Source organism: Cinclus cinclus, chromosome 1, assembly GCF_963662255.1.
Source record: "Cinclus cinclus chromosome 1, bCinCin1.1, whole genome shotgun sequence".
In the NCBI taxonomy this organism is placed as follows: Eukaryota; Metazoa; Chordata; class Aves; order Passeriformes; family Cinclidae; genus Cinclus; species Cinclus cinclus.
The window spans coordinates 151,167,705-151,189,881 of record NC_085046.1 but is presented as its reverse complement, the minus strand read 5'-3'; the positions used below and the strand labels follow the sequence as shown (position 1 = coordinate 151,189,881).

The window sequence follows — 22,177 nt, the reverse complement described above, 5'->3', positions numbered from 1 at the left end:
TGATTTTGGGGTTCTCCAGTTTTGGAAAAGCCAAAAAAAATCTGGTAAGAGCCAAAAAAAAAAAAAGAAAAATAAAACCACCAAATAAACTGGGAATAAAACTCAAAAAAGCCCCACAAAACAGCCCCAGAAAGCTGGAAAAAAAGGAGGAAAAGAGTCCAAAAAAGCCCAAAAAGAGCCCCAAAAACAGCCAGGAAAAAAAAAAATGGAAGAGGCTGGAAAAATACCCCAAAAAAGCTGGGACAAAACCCCCAAAAGTAGTTGGAAAAAAGCCCCAAAAAACCCAGAAGAAACCTAAAAAAATTCATTAAAAAAACCCCAAAACACACAGGAAAAAAAAAAACAAGCCATTAAAATAACCCCAAAACAACCCAAAGAAACCCAAAAATGTTAGGGGAAAAAAAAGTCATTAAAAAAACCCTGGAAAAAAAACTAAAAAAAATAAGGAAAAAAAAAGCCATTTAGAAAATCCTAAAAAAAAAAACAATAAACCCCAATAAACCCCAATAAAAACCGCAATAAACCCCCAATAAAACCCCAATAAACCCAATAAAACCCCAATAAACCCAATAAACCCCAATAAACCCCAATAAACCCCAATAAACCCCAATAAACCCCAATAAACCCCAATAAAACCCCAATAAACCCCAATTAAACCCCAATAGACCCCAATAAACCCCAATAAACCCCAATAAACCCCAATAGACCCCAATAGACCCCAATAAACCCCATTAAACCCCAATAAACCCCATTAAACCCCAATAAACCCCAATAAACCCCAATAAAACCCCAATAAACCCCAATAGACCCAATAAACCCCAATAAACCCCAATAAAACCCCAATAAACCCCAATAAACCCCAATAAACCCCAATAAAATCCCCAATAAAACCCAATAAACCCCAATAAAACCCCAATAAACCCCAATAAACCCCAATAAACCCCAATAAAACCCCAATAAAACCCAATAAACCCCAATAAAACCCCCATAAAACCCCAATAAACCCCAATAAACCCCAATTAAACCCCAATAAACCCCAATAAACCCCAATAAACCCCAATAAAACCCCAATAAACCCCAATAAACCCCAATAGACCCCAATAAACCCCAATAAACCCCATTAAACCCCAATAAACCCCAATAAACCCCAAATAAACCCCAATAGACCCCAATAGACCCCAATAAAACCCCAATAAACCCCAATAAACCCCAATAAACCCCAATAAAACCCCAATAAACCCAATAAACCCCAATAAACCCCAATAAAACCCCAATAAACCCCAATAAACCCCAATAAAATCCCCAATAAACCCCAATAAACCCCAATTAAACCCCAATAAACCCCAATAAAACCCCAATAAACCCCAATAAACCCCAATAGACCCCAATAAACCCCAATAAACCCCAATAAAACCCCAATAAACCCCAATAAACCCCCAATAAACCCCAATAGACCCAATAAACCCCAATAAAACCCCAATAAACCCCAATAAACCCCAATAAACCCCAATAAACCCCAATAAAATCCCCAATAAACCCCAATTAAACCCCAATAAACCCCAATAAACCCCAATAAAACCCCAATAAACCCCAATAAAACCCCAATTAAACCCCAATTAAACCCCAATAAAATCCCCAATAAACCCCAATAAAACCCCAATAAAACCCCATTAAACCCCAATAAACCCCAATAAAACCCCAATTAAACCCCAATAAAATCCCCAATAAAACCCCAATAAACCCCAATAAACCCCAATAAACCCAATAAAACCCCAATAAACCCCAATAAACCCCATTAAACCCCAATAAACCCCAATAAACCCCAATAAACCCCAATAAACCCCAATAAAACCCCAATAAAACCCCAATTAAACCCCAATTAAACCCCAATAAAATCCCCAATAAACCCCAATAAAACCCCAATAAAACCCCATTAAACCCCAATAAACCCCATTAAACCCCAATAAACCCCAATAAACCCCAATAAAATCCCCAATAAACCCCAATAAAACCCCAATAAACCCCAATAAACCCCAATAAAACCCCAATAAACCCCAATAAAACCCCAATAAACCCCAATAAAATCCCCAATAAACCCCAATAAACCCCAATAAACCCAATAAACCCCCAATAAACCCCAATAAAACCCCAATTAAACCCCAATAAAACCCAATAAAACCCCAATAAACCCCAATAAAACCCCAATAAAACCCCAATAAACCCCAATAAACCCCAATAAACCCCAATAGACCCCAATAAAACCCCAATAAACCCCAATAAACCCCAATAAAACCCCAATAAACCCCAATAAACCCCAATTAAACCCCAATTAAACCCCAATAAAATCCCCAATAAAACCCCAATAAACCCCAATAAACCCCAATAAACCCCAATAAAACCCCAATAAACCCCAATAAACCCCAATAAACCCCAATAAACCCCAATAAACCCCCAATAAACCCCAATAAAACCCCAATAAACCCCAATAAACCCCAATAAACCCCAATAAACCCCCAATAAACCCCAATAAACCCCAATAAAACCCCAATAAACCCCAATAAACCCCAATAAAACCCCAATAAACCCCAATAAACCCCAATAAACCCCAATAAACCCCAATAAAACCCCAATAAAACCCCCATAAAACCCCAATAAACCCCAATAAAACCCCATTAAACCCCAATAAACCCCAATAAAACCCCAATAAACCCCAATAAACCCAATAAACCCCAATAAACCCCAATAAAACCCCAATAAACCCCAATTAAACCCCAATAAAACCCCAATAAACCCCCAATAAACCCCAATAAACCCCAATAAACCCCCAATAAACCCCAATAAAACCCCAATAAACCCCAATAAACCCCAATAAAACCCCCATAAAACCCCAATAAACCCCAATAAAACCCAATAAACCCCAATAAACCCCAATAAAACCCCAATTAAACCCCAATAAACCCCAATAAAACCCCAATAAACCCCAATAAAACCCCAATAAAACCCCAATAAACCCCAATAAACCCCAATTAAACCCCAATAAACCCCAATAAACCCCAATAAAACCCCAATAAAATCCCCAATAAAACCCCAATAAACCCCAATAAAACCCCAATAAACCCCAATAAACCCCAATAAACCCCCAATAAACCCCAATAAACCCCAATAAAACCCCAATAAAACCCCAATAAAACCCAATAAACCCCAATAAAACCCCCATAAAACCCCATTAAACCCCAATAAAACCCCAATAAACCCCAATAAAATCCCCAATAAACCCCAATAAACCCCAATAAAACCCCAATAAAACCCCATTAAACCCCAATAAACCCCAATAAACCCCAATAAAACCCCAATAGACCCCAATAAAATCCCCATTAAACCCCAATAAACCCCAATAAACCCCAATAAACCCCAATAGACCCCAATAAAACCCCATTAAACCCCAATAAACCCCAATAAACCCCAATAAACCCCAATTAAACCCCAATAGACCCCAATAAAACCCCATTAAACCCCAATAAACCCCAATTAAACCCCAATAGACCCCAATAAAACCCCAATTAAACCCCAATTAAACCCCAATAAAATCCCCAATAAACCCCAATAAAACCCCAATAAAACCCCATTAAACCCCAATAAACCCCATTAAACCCCAATAAACCCCAATAAACCCCAATAAACCCCAATAAAACCCCCATAAAACCCCAATAAACCCCAATAAAACCCCAATAAACCCCAATAAACCCCAATAAACCCCAATAAACCCCAATAAACCCCAATAAACCCCAATAAAATCCCCAATAAACCCCAATAAACCCCAATAAACCCCAATAAACCCCAATAAAACCCCAATAAAACCCCAATAAACCCCAATAAAACCCCAATAAAACCCCATTAAACCCCAATAAACCCCAATAAAACCCGGAAGCAGCCGTTCCGTTACCGCGCGCGCCGAGCTCCGGCCGTTTCCTTCTTTCCCTCCATTCCTTCCGAGCCGTCCTTCTCCTTCCCAGCTCCGTCCCGCAATTCCGGCCTCTCTCCCTCGTCCTCCTTTCCCTCTCGCTTTTCCTCGATCCCAAAAATTCCGGGATTCGTTCCCGGGCTTTTTTTTGGGATTTTGGCCGGAAGCTCCGCGCTTCCTCCCCCTTCCCGGGGCCTTTTCCCGACGGAATTCCCGACGGATTCGGTCGCCGTTTCCACTTTCCCCGCGGGGAATTCCGATTTTTCCGGGAATTCTTGGCACCTCTGGATCCAAGCGGGATCCAAAGATCCCAAAGTTTGCGCCAACTTCTCCTTCATCAGTCGGAATTTTTCGGGACCGGGAGAAAATTTGGGATTTGCTCCCACGGGGAATTTGAGAGTTCGCCGTCCCGGCAGCGAAGGAACGACGACGTCTCGGAATTCTTCGGGATTTTGGGATTTTTCGGGATTTTCCCATTTTTCCTCGTTCAGCGACGCCGACGTTTCGGACGCGCGCTCCGGGGTTTTTTGGGATCGGGGAGTTTTTGGGATTCTTCTGGGATTTGGGATCCTCCGAGGGTTCATGGGGGGTTCCTGGAAGGAACGGAGGGATCGGATCCGGAATTGGTTTTTTTTTTCCCCCTTTGGAATTTCAAATCCTAAATTAAGCAAGGATTGGGTTTGGGGGCAGAAAGGATTGTGGGGAATCCAAGTTTTGGGGTCACAGATTTTGGGGTCTCCAATTTTTGGGTATCTCCAAGTTTTTGGGGTTTCCTGATTTTGGGGTCTTCAATTTTGGGATTCTCCAATTTATGGGGTCTACAATTTTTGGGGTCACCCTTTTTTGGGAATCTCCAGTTTTGGGGTCTCTGATTTTGGGATACTCCAAGGTTTTGGGGTTTCCTGATTTTGGGATTATCCAAGTTTTGGGGTTTCTGATTTTTGGGGTTTCCTGATTTTGGGCTCTCTTATTTTGGGATTCTCCCATTTTTGGGCTCTCCCATTTTTGGGGTTTCCTGATTTTGGGATTCTCCAGTTTTGGGCTTTCTGATTTTTGGGGTTGCAAATCTTGGGGTGTCCGATTTTGGGATTCTCCAGTTTTTGGGGTTTCCTGATTTTGGGGTCTTCAATTTTGGGATTCTCCAATTTATGGGGTCTCCAATTTTTGGGGTCACCCTTTTTTGGGATTCTCCAGTTTTGGGGTCTCAAATTTTGGGATTCTCCGAGGTTTTGGGATTTCCTGATTTTGGGATTCTCCAAGTTTTGGGGTTTCTGATTTTTGGGGTTTCCTGATTTTGGGCTCTCTTATTTTGGGATTCTCCCATTTTTGGGGTTTCCTGATTTTGGGATTCTCCAGTTTTGGGCTTTCTGATTTTTGGGGTTGCAAATCTTGGGGTGTCTGATTTTGGGATTCTCCAGTTTTTGGGGTCTCCAAGTTTTTGGGGTTTCCTGATTTTGGGGTCTCCAATTTTGGGATTCTCCAGTTTTTGGGGTCTCCAAGTTTTTGGGGTCTCCAATTTTGGGATTCTCCAATTTATGGGGTCTACAATTTTTGGGGTCACCCTTTTTTGGGATTCTCCAGTTTTGGGGTCTCTGATTTTGGGATTCTCCGAGGTTTTGGGGTTTCCTGATTTTGGGATTCTCCAAGTTTTGGGGTTTCCTGATTTTGGGATTGTCCAATTTTTGGGGTCTCCCATTTTTGGGGTTTCCTGATTTTGGGATTCTCCAGTTTTGGGGTCTCTGATTTTTGGGGTTTCAAATTTTGGGGTCTCTGATTTTGGGATTCTCCAGTTTTGGGATCTCCAATTTTTGGGTCCTCCAATATTTGGGGTCTCAAATTTTTGGGGTTTCCTGATTTTGAGGTCTCTGATTTTGGGATTCTTCAATTTTTGGGTCTCCAAGTTTTTGGGGTTTCCTGATTTTGCGGTCTCCAATTTTGGGATTCTCCAAGTTTTGGGGTTCTCCAGTTTTGGGGTTTCTGATTTTTGGAGGTTCTCCCAGTTTTTGGGGTCTCCAATTTTGGGATACTCCAATTTTTGGGGTTTCCTGGTTTTGGGGTCTCTGATTTTTGGGGTCCTTAATTTTGGAATTTTTGATTTAGAGGTCCCTGATTTTGGGATTCTCCAGTTTTGGGGTTTCTGATTTCTGGGGTTTCAAATTTTAGGGTTCTCCAATTTTTGGGGTTTCAAATTTTTGGGATTCTTTAACTTTTGGAGTTCCAGATTTTGGGATCTGTCATTTTTGAGATCTCTCATTTTTGCCTTCCTGACTTTTTAGGATTTCTGATTTGGGATTCTCCAACTTTTGGGATCCCAAATTTTAGGTTGAAAAATCCCCCAAAATCCTCCCTTGAAAACTTCTTTCCTTTTTTTTTTTTTTTTTTTTCCCCCTTTTTTTCCAACCTTCCCAATCGTTCCCAGTTTGGCTTTGAGTTTCATCCCATAAAATTCTGATGAAATTCCCAGCCTGGGATTCTCGCTCCGACTTTTCCCAGGAATTTTCGGAGCCCGGTTCAGGTGGGATCCCCAAAATCCTGAATCCTCCACCTGAAACGAGACAAAAATCCCCAAAAAAATCCCCCAAATTTGCTAGATCCCAGCAAAAAAATCCCAACCCCATCCAAAAAAAAAAAAAAATCCCAATTAAAAAATCCCAATTAAAGATCCCAATTAAAAAACTGAAATCCTAAAAAAAAAAAAAAAACTCAAATCAAAAAAAAGCAAATCTGTAAAAATATCCCAAGTCTGTTAAAAAAACCCAAATAAAAATTTCCCCAAATCCTCCCAAAAATCCCAAATCCCAAAAAAACTCCAAAAACTCAAAAAAAATCCCAAATCCCTCCAAAAAAATACAAATCCCCCCAAAAAAACCTCCAAATCCCAAAAAACCCAAATTCTCAAATATCCCCAAATGCTAAAACCAACCCCAAAGACCCAAAATCCTCCCCCCAAAAAAACTAATTTCCCAAAACCTGGAATCCCAAAAAAAGATCCCAAATCCCACCAAGAAACCTGAAATTTAAAAACCCTGAATTCCAAAAAGCCCCAAATACCTAAAAAACCCTAAATCCCAAAACTCCCAAATTCCAGAAAACCCAAAATCAAAATAAAAATAAAAATTAAAAAAACCCTCAAATCCTAAAAAACCCCAAAACCCCAAAATTTCCCCCATCCCAAAAAAAAACCCAAATCAAAAAATAAAAACCCAAATTCCAACGAAATGCTCAAATTCCTAAATTATCAAATTCCAAATAAAACCCAAAATTCCAAAAAAACCACAAATCCCAAATCCTACAAATTCAAAAAAAAGCCCAGATCTTAAAAAAGTCCAAAACCCCGCCAAAAAAAACCCAAATCCTTTGGAAAAAACCCAAACCCCAAAGAAAAACCCAAAAAACCCCAAATAAACTCAAATCCCCCAAAACAAAAACACCACAAATTCCCCCCCAAAAAAACCCAAATCCTAAAAAACACTAAAAAAACCCCAAAAAAACCCCAAAATCTAAAATCCTCCACAAATCCCCCCCAAAAACCCTAAATAAATAAAATATATCCTATAAATCCCCAAAAAAACAAAATCCCCAAACCCAAAAAAATCCCAAACCAAAAAAAACCAAAAAAATCCCAAAAATCCCAACCCCAAACATGAAAAAAAACAAAAACTTTCCACAAATCCCAAGAAAACCCCAAATCCCAAAGAAAACCTAAAAAAAACCTCCCAAATCTAAAAACTTCCACAGATCCCAAAAAACCCCAAATCTCCAAAACCAACAAAAATCCCAAACTCCAAAAAAACCCAAATCCCAAAAAAACCCTTAAAAATCCCAAACTACAAAAATCTCAAAACCCAAAAACCCCAAATCCCAAAAAAACCCTAAAAAAATGCCAAATCTAAAATCATCCAAAAATCCCGAAAAACCCAAAACCCCCCCCAAAAAAAATCCCAAAAAAATCAAAAACTTTCCAGAAATTCCCCAAAAAACCCCTAAAAAAAACCCAAAAGCTTTTTAGGGTTTTTAGGATCTGCTCAGCTTTTTGGGATTTCCTGGGATCCCGTTTGTCCCAAAAATCCCAAACCCAACAAATCCCAAAAACCCCAAATCCCCAAAAAAACCCTAAAAAAAAACCCCAAAAGCTTTTTAGGGTTTTTAGGACCTGCTCCTCTTTTGGGATTTCCTGGGATCCCGTTTGTCCCAAACATCCCAAATCCCAAAAAAACCCTAAAAAAAAACCCAAAAGCTTTTTAGGGTTTTTAGGACCTGCTCCTCTTTTGGGATTTCCTGGGATCCCGTTTGTCCCAAAAATCCCAAACCCAACAAATCCCAAAATCCCCAAAAAAACCCTAAAAAAAAAACCCCAAAAGCTTTTTAGGGTTTTTAGGACCTGCTCAGCTTTTGGGATTTCCTGGGATCCCGTTTGTCCCAAAAATCCCAAACCCAACAAATCCCAAAATCCCCAAAAAAACCCTAAAAAAAAAACCCCAAAAGCTTTTTAGGGTTTTTAGGACCTGCTCCTCTTTTGGGATTTCCTGGGATCCCGAAGTTTTTCCCGACGTTTTCAGCTTCCGGTATTCCTGGTAGAGCTCTGGGGGAAAATTCCAGAATTTTTTTTAGGGGAAATTTTGGGGTTTTTAGGCAATATTGAGGTTTGGAAAACCCCAAAAAAACCTCAAATCAAACACCCCCCCCCCCGCCCCCCCCAAAAAAAATCAAAAGCCAAAGCCAAAAAAATCCCAAAACCCCCCAAAAAAACTCCCAAATCGCCAAAGACCTTAATCCCAAAAAAAACTCAAACCCTAAAAAAAACCTCATAGCTTCAAATCCCAAAAAAACCCCCCCCAAAAAAAAAACCCTGCAAAAAAACCAAAACCCCAAAGAACAAAAAATCCCAAAAAATCCCAAACAACCCAAAATCCCAAAAACCCCAAAAACCCCCAAAAAAACCAAACATCCCAAGAAACCCCAAACCCATAAAAACCCCAAATGCCACAAGAAAAACCCCAAAAAAACCAAATTCCAGAAACCCCAAATCCCTAAAAAGCCAAAATCCCAAAAACCCCAAATAGCCTCATATGCCCAAATCCCAAAAACCCCAAACCCCTAAAAAATCCCAAACCCCAAAAAACCCCAAATCCCAAAACCCCCAAATTCCAAAAACCTCACACCCCCAAATCCCAAAGAACCCAAAATCCCAAAAACCCCTAACCCCAAAAAAGGCAAACCCCTAAAAACCCCAAAAACCCAAAATCCCAAGAAACCCCAAACCCAAAATACCCAAAGTCCCCAAGGACAACCCAAAAAACCCAAAACCCCAAAAGCCCCAAACCCCTAAAAACCCCAAATCCAAAAAACCCAACCTCCCCCAAGAAACAAACAAAAAAACCCAAAAACCCCAAATCCAAAAAAACCCCAAATCCCAAAAACCCAAAACTGAAAAACCCCAAACCCCAAAAACACCCAAAATCCCAAAAACCCCCATAAACCCCAAAAACCCCAAACCCCCCAAAAAAACCCAAAACCCCCCAAAGAAAACGTCAAGCCCCCAAAAACCCCCAAACCCCTACAAATGGCAAACCCCAAAAACCCCAAACCCCTAAAAACCCCAAATCCAAAAAAAACCAAAAACCCCCCAAGAAAAAACCCTAAAAAAAACAAACCCCAAAAACCCCAAACCTCAAAAAACCCCAAACCCCAAAAAATCCCAATCCCCAAAATCCCAAAAACCCCAAACCCCTAAAAACCCCAAATCCAAACAAAAACCCAAAAACCCCCCATGAAACCCCCCCCCAAAAAACCCCAAACCCCAAAAACCCCAAATCCAAAAAAACCCAAACCCCAAAAAAAATCCCAATCCCCAAAATCCCAAAAACCCCAAACCCCTAAAAACAGCAAACCCCAAAAAAACTCTAAATCCCAAAAACCCCAAAAAACCCCAAACCTCAAAAAACCCCAAATCCCAAAAGCCTCACACCCCCAAATCCCAAAGAAGCCTAAACCCCAAAAAAACCCAAATCCAAAAAAAACCCCAATCCCCAAACCCCAAAAAAAACCCCAAACCCCAAAAAAAACCCCAAACCCCAAAAAACCCCAAATCCCAAAACCCCCAAATTCCAAAAACCTCACACCCCCAAATCCCAAAGAACCCAAAATCCCAAAAACCCCTAACCCCAAAAAAGGCAAACCCCTAAAAACCCCAAAAACCCAAAATACCAAGAAACCCCAAACCCAAAATACCCAAAGTCCCCAAGGACAACCCAAAAAACCCAAAACCCCAAAAGCCCCAAATCCCAAGGAACCCCAAACCCCTAAAAACCCCAAATCCAAAAAACCCAACCTCCCCCAAGAAGAAACAAACAAAAAAACCCAAAAACCCCAAATCCAAAAAAAACCCAAATCCCAAAAACCCAAAACTGAAAAACCCCAAACCCCAAAAACACCCAAAATCCCAAAAACCCCCAAAAATCCCAAAAACCCCAAACCCCCCAAAAAAACCCAAAACCCCCCAAAGAAAACGTCAAACCCCCAAAAACCCCCAAACCCCTACAAATGGCAAACCCCAAAAACCCCAAACCCCTAAAAACCCCAAATCCAAAAAAAACCAAAAACCCCCCAAGAAAAAACCCTAAAAAAAACAAACCCCAAAAACCCCAAACCTCAAAAAACCCCAAACCCCAAAAAATCCCAATCCCCAAAATCCCAAAAACCCCAAACCCCTAAAAACCCCAAATCCAAACAAAAACCCAAAAACCCCCCATGAAAACCCCCCCCAAAAAACCCCAAACCCCAAAAACCCCAAATCCAAAACAACCCAAACCCCAAAAAAATCCCAATCCCCAAAATCCCAAAACCCCCAAACCCCTAAAAACAGCAAACCCCAAAAAAACTCTAAATCCCAAAAACCCCAAAAAAACCCAAACCTCAAAAAACCCCAAATCCCAAAAGCCTCACACCCCCAAATCCCAAAGAAGCCTAAACCCCAAAAAAACCCAAATCCAAAAAAAACCCCAATCCCCAAACCCCAAAAAAAACCCCAAACCCCAAAAAAAACCCCAAACCCCAAAAAACCCCAAATCCCAAAACCCCCAAATTCCAAAAACCTCACACCCCCAAATCCCAAAGAACCCAAAATCCCAAAAACCCCTAACCCCAAAAAAGGCAAACCCCTAAAAACCCCAAAAACCCAAAATCCCAAGAAACCCCAAACCCAAAATACCCAAAGTCCCCAAGGACAACCCAAAAAACCCAAAACCCCAAAAGCCCCAAATCCCAAGGAACCCCAAACCCCTAAAAACCCCAAATCCAAAAAACCCAACCTCCCCCAAGAAGAAACAAACAAAAAAACCCAAAAACCCCAAATCCAAAAAAAACCCAAATCCCAAAAACCCAAAACTGAAAAACCCCAAACCCCAAAAACACCCAAAATCCCAAAAACCCCCAAAAATCCCAAAAACCCCAAACCCCCCAAAAAAACCCAAAACCCCCCAAAGAAAACGTCAAACCCCCAAAAACCCCCAAACCCCTACAAATGGCAAACCCCAAAAACCCCAAACCCCTAAAAACCCCAAATCCAAAAAAAACCAAAAACCCCCCAAGAAAAAACCCTAAAAAAAACAAACCCCAAAAATCCCAAACCTCAAAAAACCCCAAGTCCCAAAAACCTCACACCCCAAATCCAAAAAAACCCCAATCCCCAAACTCCAAACCCCGAAAAACCCCAAACCCCAAAAAACCCCAAATCCCAAACAAGCCTAAACACCAAAAAACCCAAAACCAAACAAAAACCCCCAAACCCCCCCAAAAAACCCAAAACCCCAAAAACCCCAAACCTCAAAAAACCCCAAACCCCAAAAAATCCCAATCCCCAAAATCCCAAAAACCCCCCATGAAAAACCCCCCCAAAAAAACCCAAACCCCAAAAACCCCCCATGAAAAACCCCCCCCAAAAAAACCCAAACCCCAAAAACCCCCCATGAAAAACCCCCCCAAAAAAACCCAAACCCCAAAAACCCCAAATCCAAAAAAAACCAAACCCCAAAAAAATCCCAATCCCCAAAATCCCAAATCCCAAAAACCCCAAACCCCTAAAAACCCCAAATTCAAACAAAAACCCAAAAACCCCCCATGAAAACCCCCCCGAAAAACCCAAACCCCAAAAAAATCCCAATCCCCAAAACACCAAACCCCTAAAAACAGCAAACCCCTAAAAAACCCAAAACCCCAAAAACCCCAAACCTCAAAAAACCCCAAACCCCAAAAAATCCCAATCCCCAAAATCCCAAAAACCCCAAACCCCTAAAAACCCCAAATCCAAACAAAAACCCAAAAACCCCCCATGAAAAACCCCCCCAACAAAACCCAAACCCCAAAAACCCCAAATCCAAAACAACCCAAACCCCAAAAAAATCCCAATCCCCAAAATCCCAAAAACCCCAAACCCCTAAAAACAGCAAACCCCAAAAAAACTCTAAATCCCAAAAACCCCAAACCCAAACAAAAACCCCAAACCCAAACAAAAACCCAAAAACCCCCCATGAAAACCCCCCCGAAAAACCCAAACCCCAAAAAAATCCCAATCCCCAAAACCCCAAACCCCTAAAAACAGCAAACCCCTAAAAAACTCTAAATCCCAAAAACCCCAAAAAAACCCAAATCCAAAAAACCCCCAAACCTCAAAAAACCCCAAATCCCAAAAACCTCACACCCCCAAATCCCAAAGAAGCCTAAACCCCCAAAAAACCCAAAACCAAACAAAAACCCCCAAACCCCCCCAAAAAACCCAAAACCCCAAAACCCCAAATCTGAAAAACCCCAAACCCCAAAAAAATCCCAATCCCCAAAATCCCAAAAACCCCAAACCCCTAAAAACCCCAAATCCAAACAAAAACCCAAAAACCCCCCATGAAACCCCCCCCCAAAAAACCCCAAACCCCAAAAACCCCAAATCCAAAAAAACCCAAACCCCCAAAAAAATCCCAATCCCCAAAATCCCAAAAACCCCAAACCCCTAAAAACAGCAAACCCCAAAAAAACTCTAAATCCCAAAAACCCCAAAAAACCCCAAACCTCAAAAAACCCCAAATCCCAAAAACCTCACACCCCCAAATCCCAAAGAAGCCTAAACCCCAAAAAAACCCAAATCCAAAAAAAACCCCAATCCCCAAACCCCCAAAAAAACCCCAAACCCCCAAAAAAACCCCAAACCCCCAAAAAAACCCCAAAATCCCAAAAACCCCAAAATTTCCCCCAAACTCACGGCGCGTTTCGGGCGGGGCCTCCTCGATGTCGGCCTGGAAGGGAAAAGGACCCAAAATGGCGGATTTGGGGTTTTTTTGGGTTTTTTGGGGGGGATTTTGGGATTTTTGGGATTTCTTTGGGGGATTTGGGGTTTTTTTTTTCGGATTTGGGGTTTTGGGGGATTTGGGTTTTTTTGTGTTTAGGGTTTTTGGGATTTGGGGGTATGAGGTCTTTTGGGATTTGGGGTTTTTGGGGTTTGCAATTTTTAGGGGTTTTGGGATTTTTTGGATTTGGGGTTTTGGAGGATTTTTGGCGATTTGGGGTTTGGGGATTTTTTGAGGGATTTGGGGTTTCTTGGGGTATTTTTTGGGTTTTTTTTGGGATTTGGGTTTTTTGGGGTTTGGGGATTCTTGGGGTTTCTTTAGGGGATTTGGGTTTCTTTTCGGATTTGGGGTTTTTAGGGGATTTGGGGTTTTAGGGATTTTGGGGAGTTTTAGGTTCGCCGTTTTTAGGGTTTTTGTTTTTTGTGGTTTGGGGTTTTTGGGGGTGTGGGGTTTTTTTGGATTTGGGGTTTTGGGGGATTTGGGTTTTTTTGGATTTGGGGTTTTAGGGATTTTGGGGAGTTTTGGGTTTGCCGTTTTTAGGGTTTTTGTTTTTTGTGGTTTGGGATTTTTGGGGGTGTGGGGTTTTTTTGGATTTGGGGTTTTGGGGGATTTGGGTTTTTTTGGGATTTGGGGTTCTTGGGGTTTGCAATTTTTAGGGGTTTTGGGGTTTTTTGGATTTGGGGTTTCTTGGGGTTTCTTTGGGGGATTTGGGGGTTTTGGGGGATTTGGGGTTTTTAGGGGATTTGGGGTTTTAGGGATTTTGGGGAGTTTTGGGTTCGCCGTTTTTAGGGTTTTTGTTTTTTGTGGTTTGGGATTTTTGGGGGTGTGGGTTTTTTTTGGATTTGGGGTTTTGGGGGATTTGGTTTTTTTTGGGTTTAGGGTTTTTGGGATTTGGGGTTCTTGGGGATTTGGGGGTATGAGGTTTTTTGGGATTTGGGGTTTTTTGGGATTTGGCGTTTTTCTTGGGGGTTTGGGGTTTTTTTTGGATTTGGGTTTTTTTGGGGTTTCTTTGGAGGATTTGGGGGTTTTAGGGGTTTGGGGTTTTTAGGGTTTGGGGTTTTTTTGGGATTTTTGGCCATTTGGGGTTTTTGGCAGTTTGCTGTTTTTAGGGGTTTGGGACTTTTTGGGATTTGTGGGGTTTTTGGGAGTTTGACATTTTTGGGGGTTTTTTGGGGGTTTTTTGGGATTTGGGATTTTTTGGGGTTTTAGGGGTTTGGGGATTTTGAGGGTTCTCGGTGTTTTGGGGATTGGGGTTTTTTAAGGGATTTGGGGTTTTGGGGGATTTTGGGGGTTGGGAATTTGCAGTTTTTGGGGTTTTGGGGTTTTTGGGGTTTGGTGTCTTTGGGTGGAAAATGGGATTTGCAGATTTTGGGGTTTGGGGATTTGGGGTTTTTGGGATTCTTGGGATTTAGGGCTTTTTCAGTTTTGGGGATTAGGGTTTTTTGGGTATTAGGGTTGGGGCTTGTTGGGATTTCAGGTTTTTTGGGATTTGGGTTTTTTTTGGGAATTTAGGGATTTTTTAGGGTTTGGACTTTTTTTTTTTTTTTAGGGGTTGGGTTTTTTTGAGGTTTGGGGTTTATGGGAATTTGGAGGTCTTTGGGGTCTGGGGTTTTTGGGGTTATTTGGGTTTTTTTGGCATTTTTGGGGATGTTGAGTTTTTTATTTTTTAGGGTTTGGGATTTTTTGGGGGATTTGGGGTTTTTGTGGCGTGAGTTTTTTTGGGAGTTGGGTTTTTTTATGGGATTCAGGGTTTTTCGGCATTTTGGGTTTCTTTGGAATTTGGGGTTTTTGGGGGTTTGAGTTTTTGTGGGGGATTTGGGGGTTTTAAGGGGGATTTGAAATTTTTTTTTAGGATTAGGGTTTTTTTGGGATTTGGGTTTTTTTTGGGATTTGGCTTTTTGGGATTCTGGGTTTCTTGGGATTTAGGGAAAGAAAACGGGATTTGGGGTTTTGGGGGATTAGGGGGGTTTTTTTGGGACCTTGGGGTTTTTGGGATTGGGGGCTTCTTTTGGAGGGTTTGGGGGTTTTAGGTTGGATTTGGGTTTTTTAAAATCCACCCTGAAACCCCTCAAAAGACCCCAATGACGCACTCAGCGACCTGAACCCCCTCAAATCCCCACCCCCAGGCAGCCCAAAAATCCCATAAATCCTCCTCAAACCACCTGCCACCATTCCAGGGATCCCCTAAACCACTCCCAGCACCCCAAAATCACCTCAAGGATCATCTCAACCTCTCCAGGGACACCCCAAAAAAAGAAAAAACCCCAGGGTTCCCCTAAAACAAACCTGCCCCGTTCCAGGGACTCCCTAAACCAAACTGAAGATCCCCCCCCCCAACCCCCCAGTACCCCAAATCCACTCCAAGGGAACCCCAAAAACCTCACGGACCCTCAAAACCGATCCTGACCATTCCAGGGACTCCCTCAACCAACCCAAGGACACCCCAAAAAACCCCAGGACCTCCCTAAACCAAACTCCCCTCGTTCCAGGGACCCCAAAACCACCCCAAAGATTCTCTCCAAGCCCAGGGATCCCCAAATATCCTTCCCCCATTCCAGGGACACCCCAAAATACCCAGGACCCCCCCCCCCCCCCAAACAAACCTGCCGCATTCAAGGGAGTCTCTAAACCACCCCAAAGACCTCAAAACCAACCCAAGGACACCCCAAAAAAAAAAAAAAAACAAAAAAAAGGGGGAGCCCACGAAACCAAATCCCCCCCATTCCAGGACGCCCCTAAAGCAGCTTAAAGACGCCCAGCACCCCAAAAACCGCTCTGAAGGAAACCCCGAAAGCCTCAGGACCCCCCCCTAAACAAAATTCCCTAATTCCAGGGACGCCCTAAACCACTGCAAAAACCCCTCCCGACACCCCAAAACCACCCCAAGGATACCCCAAAAAAGCCCCAGCGTCCCCCCCCTAAACCAGTCCCCCTCATTCCAGGGATTCCCCAACCAACCTAAGGATCTCCTCAGACCCCAAAACACGCCCAGCACCACAAAAAAAAAAAACAGTCCAAAGACACCCCAAAAAGCCTCAAGGCTCCCCTAAAACAAAACCCCTCATCCTAGTACCCCCCTAAAAAGCCCCCAGCACCCCAAAACCACCCCAGGGACCCCCAAACCAGCCCCTCCCGCCCCCCCAAATTCCAGGGATTCCCCTCAGGGACTTCCCGCCCCTCACAAATTCCCGCCGCGGCCCCTCAGGAGCACCTGGTTGGGTTTCCGCCGCCGTTCCCGCAGGAATTCCGCTTCCCAGCGCTTCAGCAGCACCTTCAGCTCCTGCTGCCGCTCCATGGCCGCGGGATCAGGGATGGGCATCGGGATCAGGGATGAGGGATCGGGGTCTGGGATGAGGGATCGGGGTTTGGGATGAGGGATCGGGGATCTTTAGACTGAGGGAAGCTCGGCGGGGACGCCGGGAACGCCTCCGAGCAAACTTCCCGCTCCCGGCAAGTCTCAGCCAATAGCAAAGCGGCAATTCGTGATTGACAGTACGAGTTCGCCAATGAACAGGGAGAGTGTAAAAGCCTACTCCCACGTCGGCTTTCTGCCAATGAGAAATGAAAAAAATCAAAAACAGACAGCTGAAATGCCCAATGGGAAGTAAGGAATCCGTCTCCAGGCTGGGTCTCGATCGGTGATTGGTTGTTATCACGTGCAGACGCGGAAGTGCAGCCGCCGTGCGGGCTGGGGGTGAGTTGGGGTCACCATGTTGGGCGGGGCGGCCGGGCCGGTTTTGGGGTTCCCTGAGGTGACTTTAGGACAATTCGGGAATCCCTCTGGGAATTTCGAGATTCCCGCTGAGCTTTGGCACCGTTGACGAGTTCTTGGGTGGCTCTGGTTGGGGGGAGGGTACTTTGGGACCCTCTTTTAAGGAAGCAGCGCTTGGGTTACCCTCACAACACCGACCCCACCTTCTCCAACAGCTTCCTTTTTCTGTGGGATATCCTTGGATCCGACATTTCCCAGGAATTCTCCCCTGATAGTTCCTCATCCTCGGGGTGAAGCACACAAAAACTTCCTGTTACCCACAAAATGAGTCATAACAGTAGGTATGTATTTCTTCAGCGCTGAGGTGCATGGGGGATAGCTCCTCCAAAAACACGCACACCTTTGGCGACCTGCGCCTCTCCTTTTATTCTCCACAAACTGGGACTACACAATACCCCTCCTACAGATTCATTGCCTATCGCCGCTTCATTCTGAAATGAACTCCTCGCCTCTTTGCCGCTGCGCTTTGTTCCTTTTTGGTTGCTCTGGTGGTCATCTGGGGGTCTTTGGGATGAAGGAAATCGTCCTCCTCTAGATGAAATTTTCACCTTGCCTCCCTGCCCACGCTCTCTTTTCCATCCTTTGTCATTTTCTGGACTTTGATACCAGTTTTCCAGGTTTCCGGGGTCTGAGGACCGCCTTATCCTGTGGTGCCTTTGTCCTTGCATCCTCTTTGCGCACTCTAACTCTTGATCTCACCTTGGGGCCTTGCTCTCCTCCTGTTCTTGTAAGCACCATCAATCACAGTAAAGGTACAGTTTTTCATTCATTCATGTGTGTTGGTTAATTCTCAATTTCTCTGTCTCACGTGTCCCCACAATTTCACCTAATTCCCACAGTCACACACAGCCCATGGATTCCCTCGCTTTGCTCTGTGCCCGCCGCATCGTCACCCACCACCCTCTTCCTGCCGTTCCTGCCCATCTCTATCCCATCCTTTTCCAAGCGGCATTCCTGGATGGGAGACCCCTGGTCCTGCGAGATTTGGTGGTCGCTTGGCCTTTCTCAGAGCTCCACTTCCAGCGGCTCCTTGGGCACCGCAAGTTGCTCCGGGATAATTCCTGCAAGGACTGCGTCCAGGCTGTCATCCAGGCTGTGGTGGAGCAGCTCCAGCAGGATGTGGAAGAGCCCGGCTGCCATCCCAGGTGGGTTTTGGGAATTCTGCCATGGCCACGACCTCCACTTTCTCCATCCATCCTCACGGGTTTTGCTGATGGTTTCCTGCCGTTTTTCCAGGTTGCACGTGCTGGACATGACCGGACTATGGGATACTGTGTTGCCAAGGGCTGGGCGTACCAGTTGGTTCACCACGCGTGTTTTGGCTGAGGCTTGCATGGAGGTGTCCAAACACCAGCAGGAATTCCAGAGGCGTGGATTCAAGCAGCACAAAGGCCTCTCTGGAATTGTCAGAGGCATGGCCGCTCCATATCCCCCGGGCGTGGACGTCCATATCGACCTGTGTATCGATAGAAGTACCTACGATACCGTGCACGAGGGGCTCCAGGCCGGGGCCGCCGCCCTGCTGCGCCTCAAATGCCACAAGTTTGTAACAGAAGACATTCCGGCATCCAAGATTGTGCCTTTGTTGGAATTGCTGGATCCATCCTGTCTGTGGAGGGTGAAAATCTGTTTCACCAATTTAGGATTGAAGGGGCTCTCGGAGATCCTGCCTCACCTATCGCGCTTCCCGGAGCTGCGCAGCCTCAAGCTCTGGCTCTGCAAAGTGGACCTGCAACACCTGACGCCGGAATCGGCCATCGAAATCCGCTGTGTGTCCCAGCAGCTGGGAATGTTGGCCAGCCTCCACGAGGTCAACCTGGGCTGCTCCATGCTCTCCGCGAATCTGCGCCAGATCCTCTGGTGAGTTCCCCACAACGCAGGGCTTTCCCACGCTCTGGGGGGAATTCCTAAGGGTTGTGCTCAGGGATCTTGGGGGTCTATTCCAACATGAGCGATCCCGTGGTTCCAGGCTTTCATTGTCCCAATGTTCCCATGATTGCATTATCCCAATAGTTTGTAACTCCTTTGTCCCATAATTCCATGGTCCCAGAATTCTGTGATTCCAGCATTCTCAACAGTTGAACTTCAGGATCATGGCGGTCTTTTCCAACCTTAGGGATCTCATGATACCAGGATTTCCGTTTGGCAGTATTCCCATGATGCCATGATTCTGTTATCACAGTCGTTCATGACACAACGTCTCCATTTTCCCATAAACTCATGATCCCAAAATTCGGTTATGCCAGGATTTTCGAAGTTTGGCTCGATGAGTCTTAAGGGTCTTTCCCTCCCTGAAACATCCATTGATTGCAGGAATTCGTTATCCCAATGTTCCCATGATTCTTTGATTACATTATCCCAATAGTTCATGATTCAATTATTCTGTCATCACAGAATTCCATGGTCCCAAAATTCCAGGATTCCCAAAGGCTGAACCTCAGAATCTTGGAGATCGCCTCCAATCTTAATGACTCCAGGATTTCAATATATCCCAATATTACCATGATTCCATTATTCCAGTCCTTGATTCCAGAATTCCCAAAGTTTGGGCTTGATGGTCCCTGAGAGCTTTTCCAACCTTAGTGATCCCAGGTTGCCATGATCCCATTATCCTCATAGTCCAGGACCCCATGATCCCATAATTCCTTGATTTTGGAATTCCCAAAGGTTGGACTTGATGATCCTGAAGCCTTTTCCAACGAGAATGTGTACATGACCCCATAACACCACAATTCCCAGGCTCCATGATCCCATAATCCCAGGATTCTGAAATCCTGAATTTGATGGCCTTGGAGATTTTGCCCGACCTCATTGAATCCATTTTTCCATGACTCCATGACCCCATACGTCTAAAAACCCCGGATTTTCTGAAGTCAAACATAATGGCCTTGGATACCTTTCCCAAAGTCAGCCATTCCATAACTCCATGATCCCATCATTCTAAAATCCCAGGGTTTTCCGTTGTTGAACCCTCTATTCTTGGAGCTCTTGGAGCTCTCTCTCTCACCCATCCCAAAATCCCACGATTCCATGGATGCAATCCCAGCTCTCACTCTCCGCATTTCTCCCAGGAATCCCAAAACTCCCAGCTCCCACCAATCCTCCTATGGGCCTCACTCTCCCTCTTCCCTCCTACCAGGGACCTCCAAGCTCCATTGGAAAGCTTGGAATTGGCCTACTGCTCCCTCGTTCCCACCGACCTCGCCTTCCTCTCCCAAAGCTTCCATGCTCCAGCCCTCAAAAGGTTGGATCTGAGCGGCCACGACTTCTCCCAAGGCCTCCTGGAGCCGCTCCGGCTGCTCCTGGAGAAAACCTCGGCCTCGCTGCTGCACCTGCATCTTGCGGAGTGCTGCATGGACGACTCCAACCTGCATGCGCTGATCCCTACGCTCCTGCGCTGCTCCCGCCTGCGCTTCCTGGAACTCTACTTCAATCCCCTGTCCATGGCCGCTCTCAAGGATCTGCTGCAGAAAACCTTAGAGCTTCCGGATCTCCAGATGGTTGTGTATCCTTACCCCACGGAGTGCCACAAGCTGGACCCATCACAATTCTGTTGGGGTGAACAGGTCGTCGATAAGGAACTTTTGGCGGCAGCTGCCGCGGAGATTTCCCAGCTGCTGGAGAATTCCGGGAGAACTGAGCTCATCTGGACTTATGATCCTGATGACCACAGAGCCCTGGAATACTATTCCCTGTGATTTGGGAAAACCTCAGAGGCAGGAAAATCTCGGAGCCTCCATCAAGAAAAAGCGCCACCGCCTCCTTCCCAAAATCTGGGCATTTTCCACCTCATCCCGCTGCTTTTCTGCCTCATTCCAGTGGATTTTTCCTTTCATTTCGATGCTTTTCTATTGACAATTGAGAGACAGACGGGTACTACTGACTCGTGATCAGAATCCCAATTTTACTCTGAGCTACCTATGCTTATATCCCATTTTCAGGAGGGCTAGTAATTTTTTACTGCCTTCATTGGGTTAAAAATCACAGAGATAAACTTCACATTTCTACTTTGTTCCATCGTCTTCCCTCTCGCCAGTCTCGATCCAACCTCCTTGTAATCTTCCAAGCTCTGTTTGCTCTTGCCAAGGCATCGCGGTTATCAAACTGCACATGCTAATTCAATGCACAGCGCTGTCAGTCCCAGTTACTGCACTTTCCTGACTGCTTTTGTTGGTTTTCTGAACAGTTCCAATATTTTCACAGGTGTATTCGATTTTCTGCCATGTTCTGAGGTTTTTTCCATCCCATTCTGATATTTTCCCCTCATCTCCGTATTTTTCAGCCTCATCCCAGTGTTTTCCGCCATTTAATTACTTTTCCCCATGTTTTTTCAGCCCAGTTTTTTCTACTGATATTTTTATACATCGGCCCGGTATTTTCCCATCCCATTTCATGATTTTCCATCTCATCCTGGTGCTTTTTCTGCCAGGGTTGGCTTTGCACAGCCAATTTCCAGAAGGTTCTAGGGGCAGATTCCATGGGAAGCTTCCAGAAGCTTCTCCCGTGTTTGGCCAATCCTGTTGGGAACATAGGCAGTGCCTCTGGAGTAAGAATTGAGTCAGAGAAAACCAATCATAGCACAGCTGGAATTCTGGGTCAGGAATTTCAGAAAGGAACGACTCTGGAGATGATTCCAAGGTGCTGGTGTAGAAATTCCCAAAATTCTGTGGTGCATCCAATCCAAAGGGACCTCATCCTGGAGCTGCATCTTGGGAGGGACCTGTGGATCCATGAAAAGAGGAACACGTTCCTGGCAGGGATCCAGCGAAGGAATAATACTTTGGAGCAGGATATTCTCGACATATTGACCCCTTGGAGAAGTCCAGGAGGAATTGTCTTCCCCAGGAATGACACAGTGGAGAAATCCATGGAAAACCCGCTGTGGGATGGATGGCCTTTCATTGGAAAATGCATTGAAAACTGACCTTGGGATGGATTGCCATTGGAGAAATCCATGGAAAACTCCCCTGGGATGGCCCCGGCTCCCAGCGCTGCTGGAGGCATTGAGGGAAAGCCGGGAAAGAGTGAACTGGGGGAGGGAAAAGCTGGGTTTGGGGTCTTGTTATCCTGTTCTGATCCCGTTGGAAATAAACTCATCCTCTCCCAGAG

At 44.6% G+C, this 22,177-nt stretch overlaps 2 protein-coding genes across 2 annotated transcripts in view; one reads left to right on the top strand and one right to left on the bottom strand.

Annotated features, from left to right (window-relative positions):
* Nucleotides 1-16,591, bottom strand: part of RECQL4 (RecQ like helicase 4) — a 58,508-nt gene extending 41,917 nt beyond the window's left edge. The window contains 6 exon segments of the mRNA XM_062492527.1: nucleotides 3,944-4,554; nucleotides 6,363-6,506; nucleotides 8,343-8,377; nucleotides 8,484-8,543; nucleotides 13,212-13,245; nucleotides 16,508-16,591. Of these exon segments, the coding sequence (XP_062348511.1) occupies nucleotides 3,944-4,554; nucleotides 6,363-6,506; nucleotides 8,343-8,377; nucleotides 8,484-8,543; nucleotides 13,212-13,245; nucleotides 16,508-16,591 (968 nt within the window).
* A 631-nt stretch (nucleotides 16,592-17,222) lies between these two features.
* On the top strand, nucleotides 17,223-22,177 carry LOC134051315 (leucine-rich repeat-containing protein 14-like). The gene is made up of 4 exons (XM_062504997.1): nucleotides 17,223-17,349; nucleotides 17,908-18,213; nucleotides 18,305-18,928; nucleotides 20,208-22,177. The coding sequence occupies exons 1-4, from the start codon at nucleotides 17,333-17,335 to the stop codon at nucleotides 20,764-20,766; spliced, it is 1,506 nt and encodes a 501-aa protein (XP_062360981.1). The 5' UTR covers nucleotides 17,223-17,332; the 3' UTR covers nucleotides 20,767-22,177.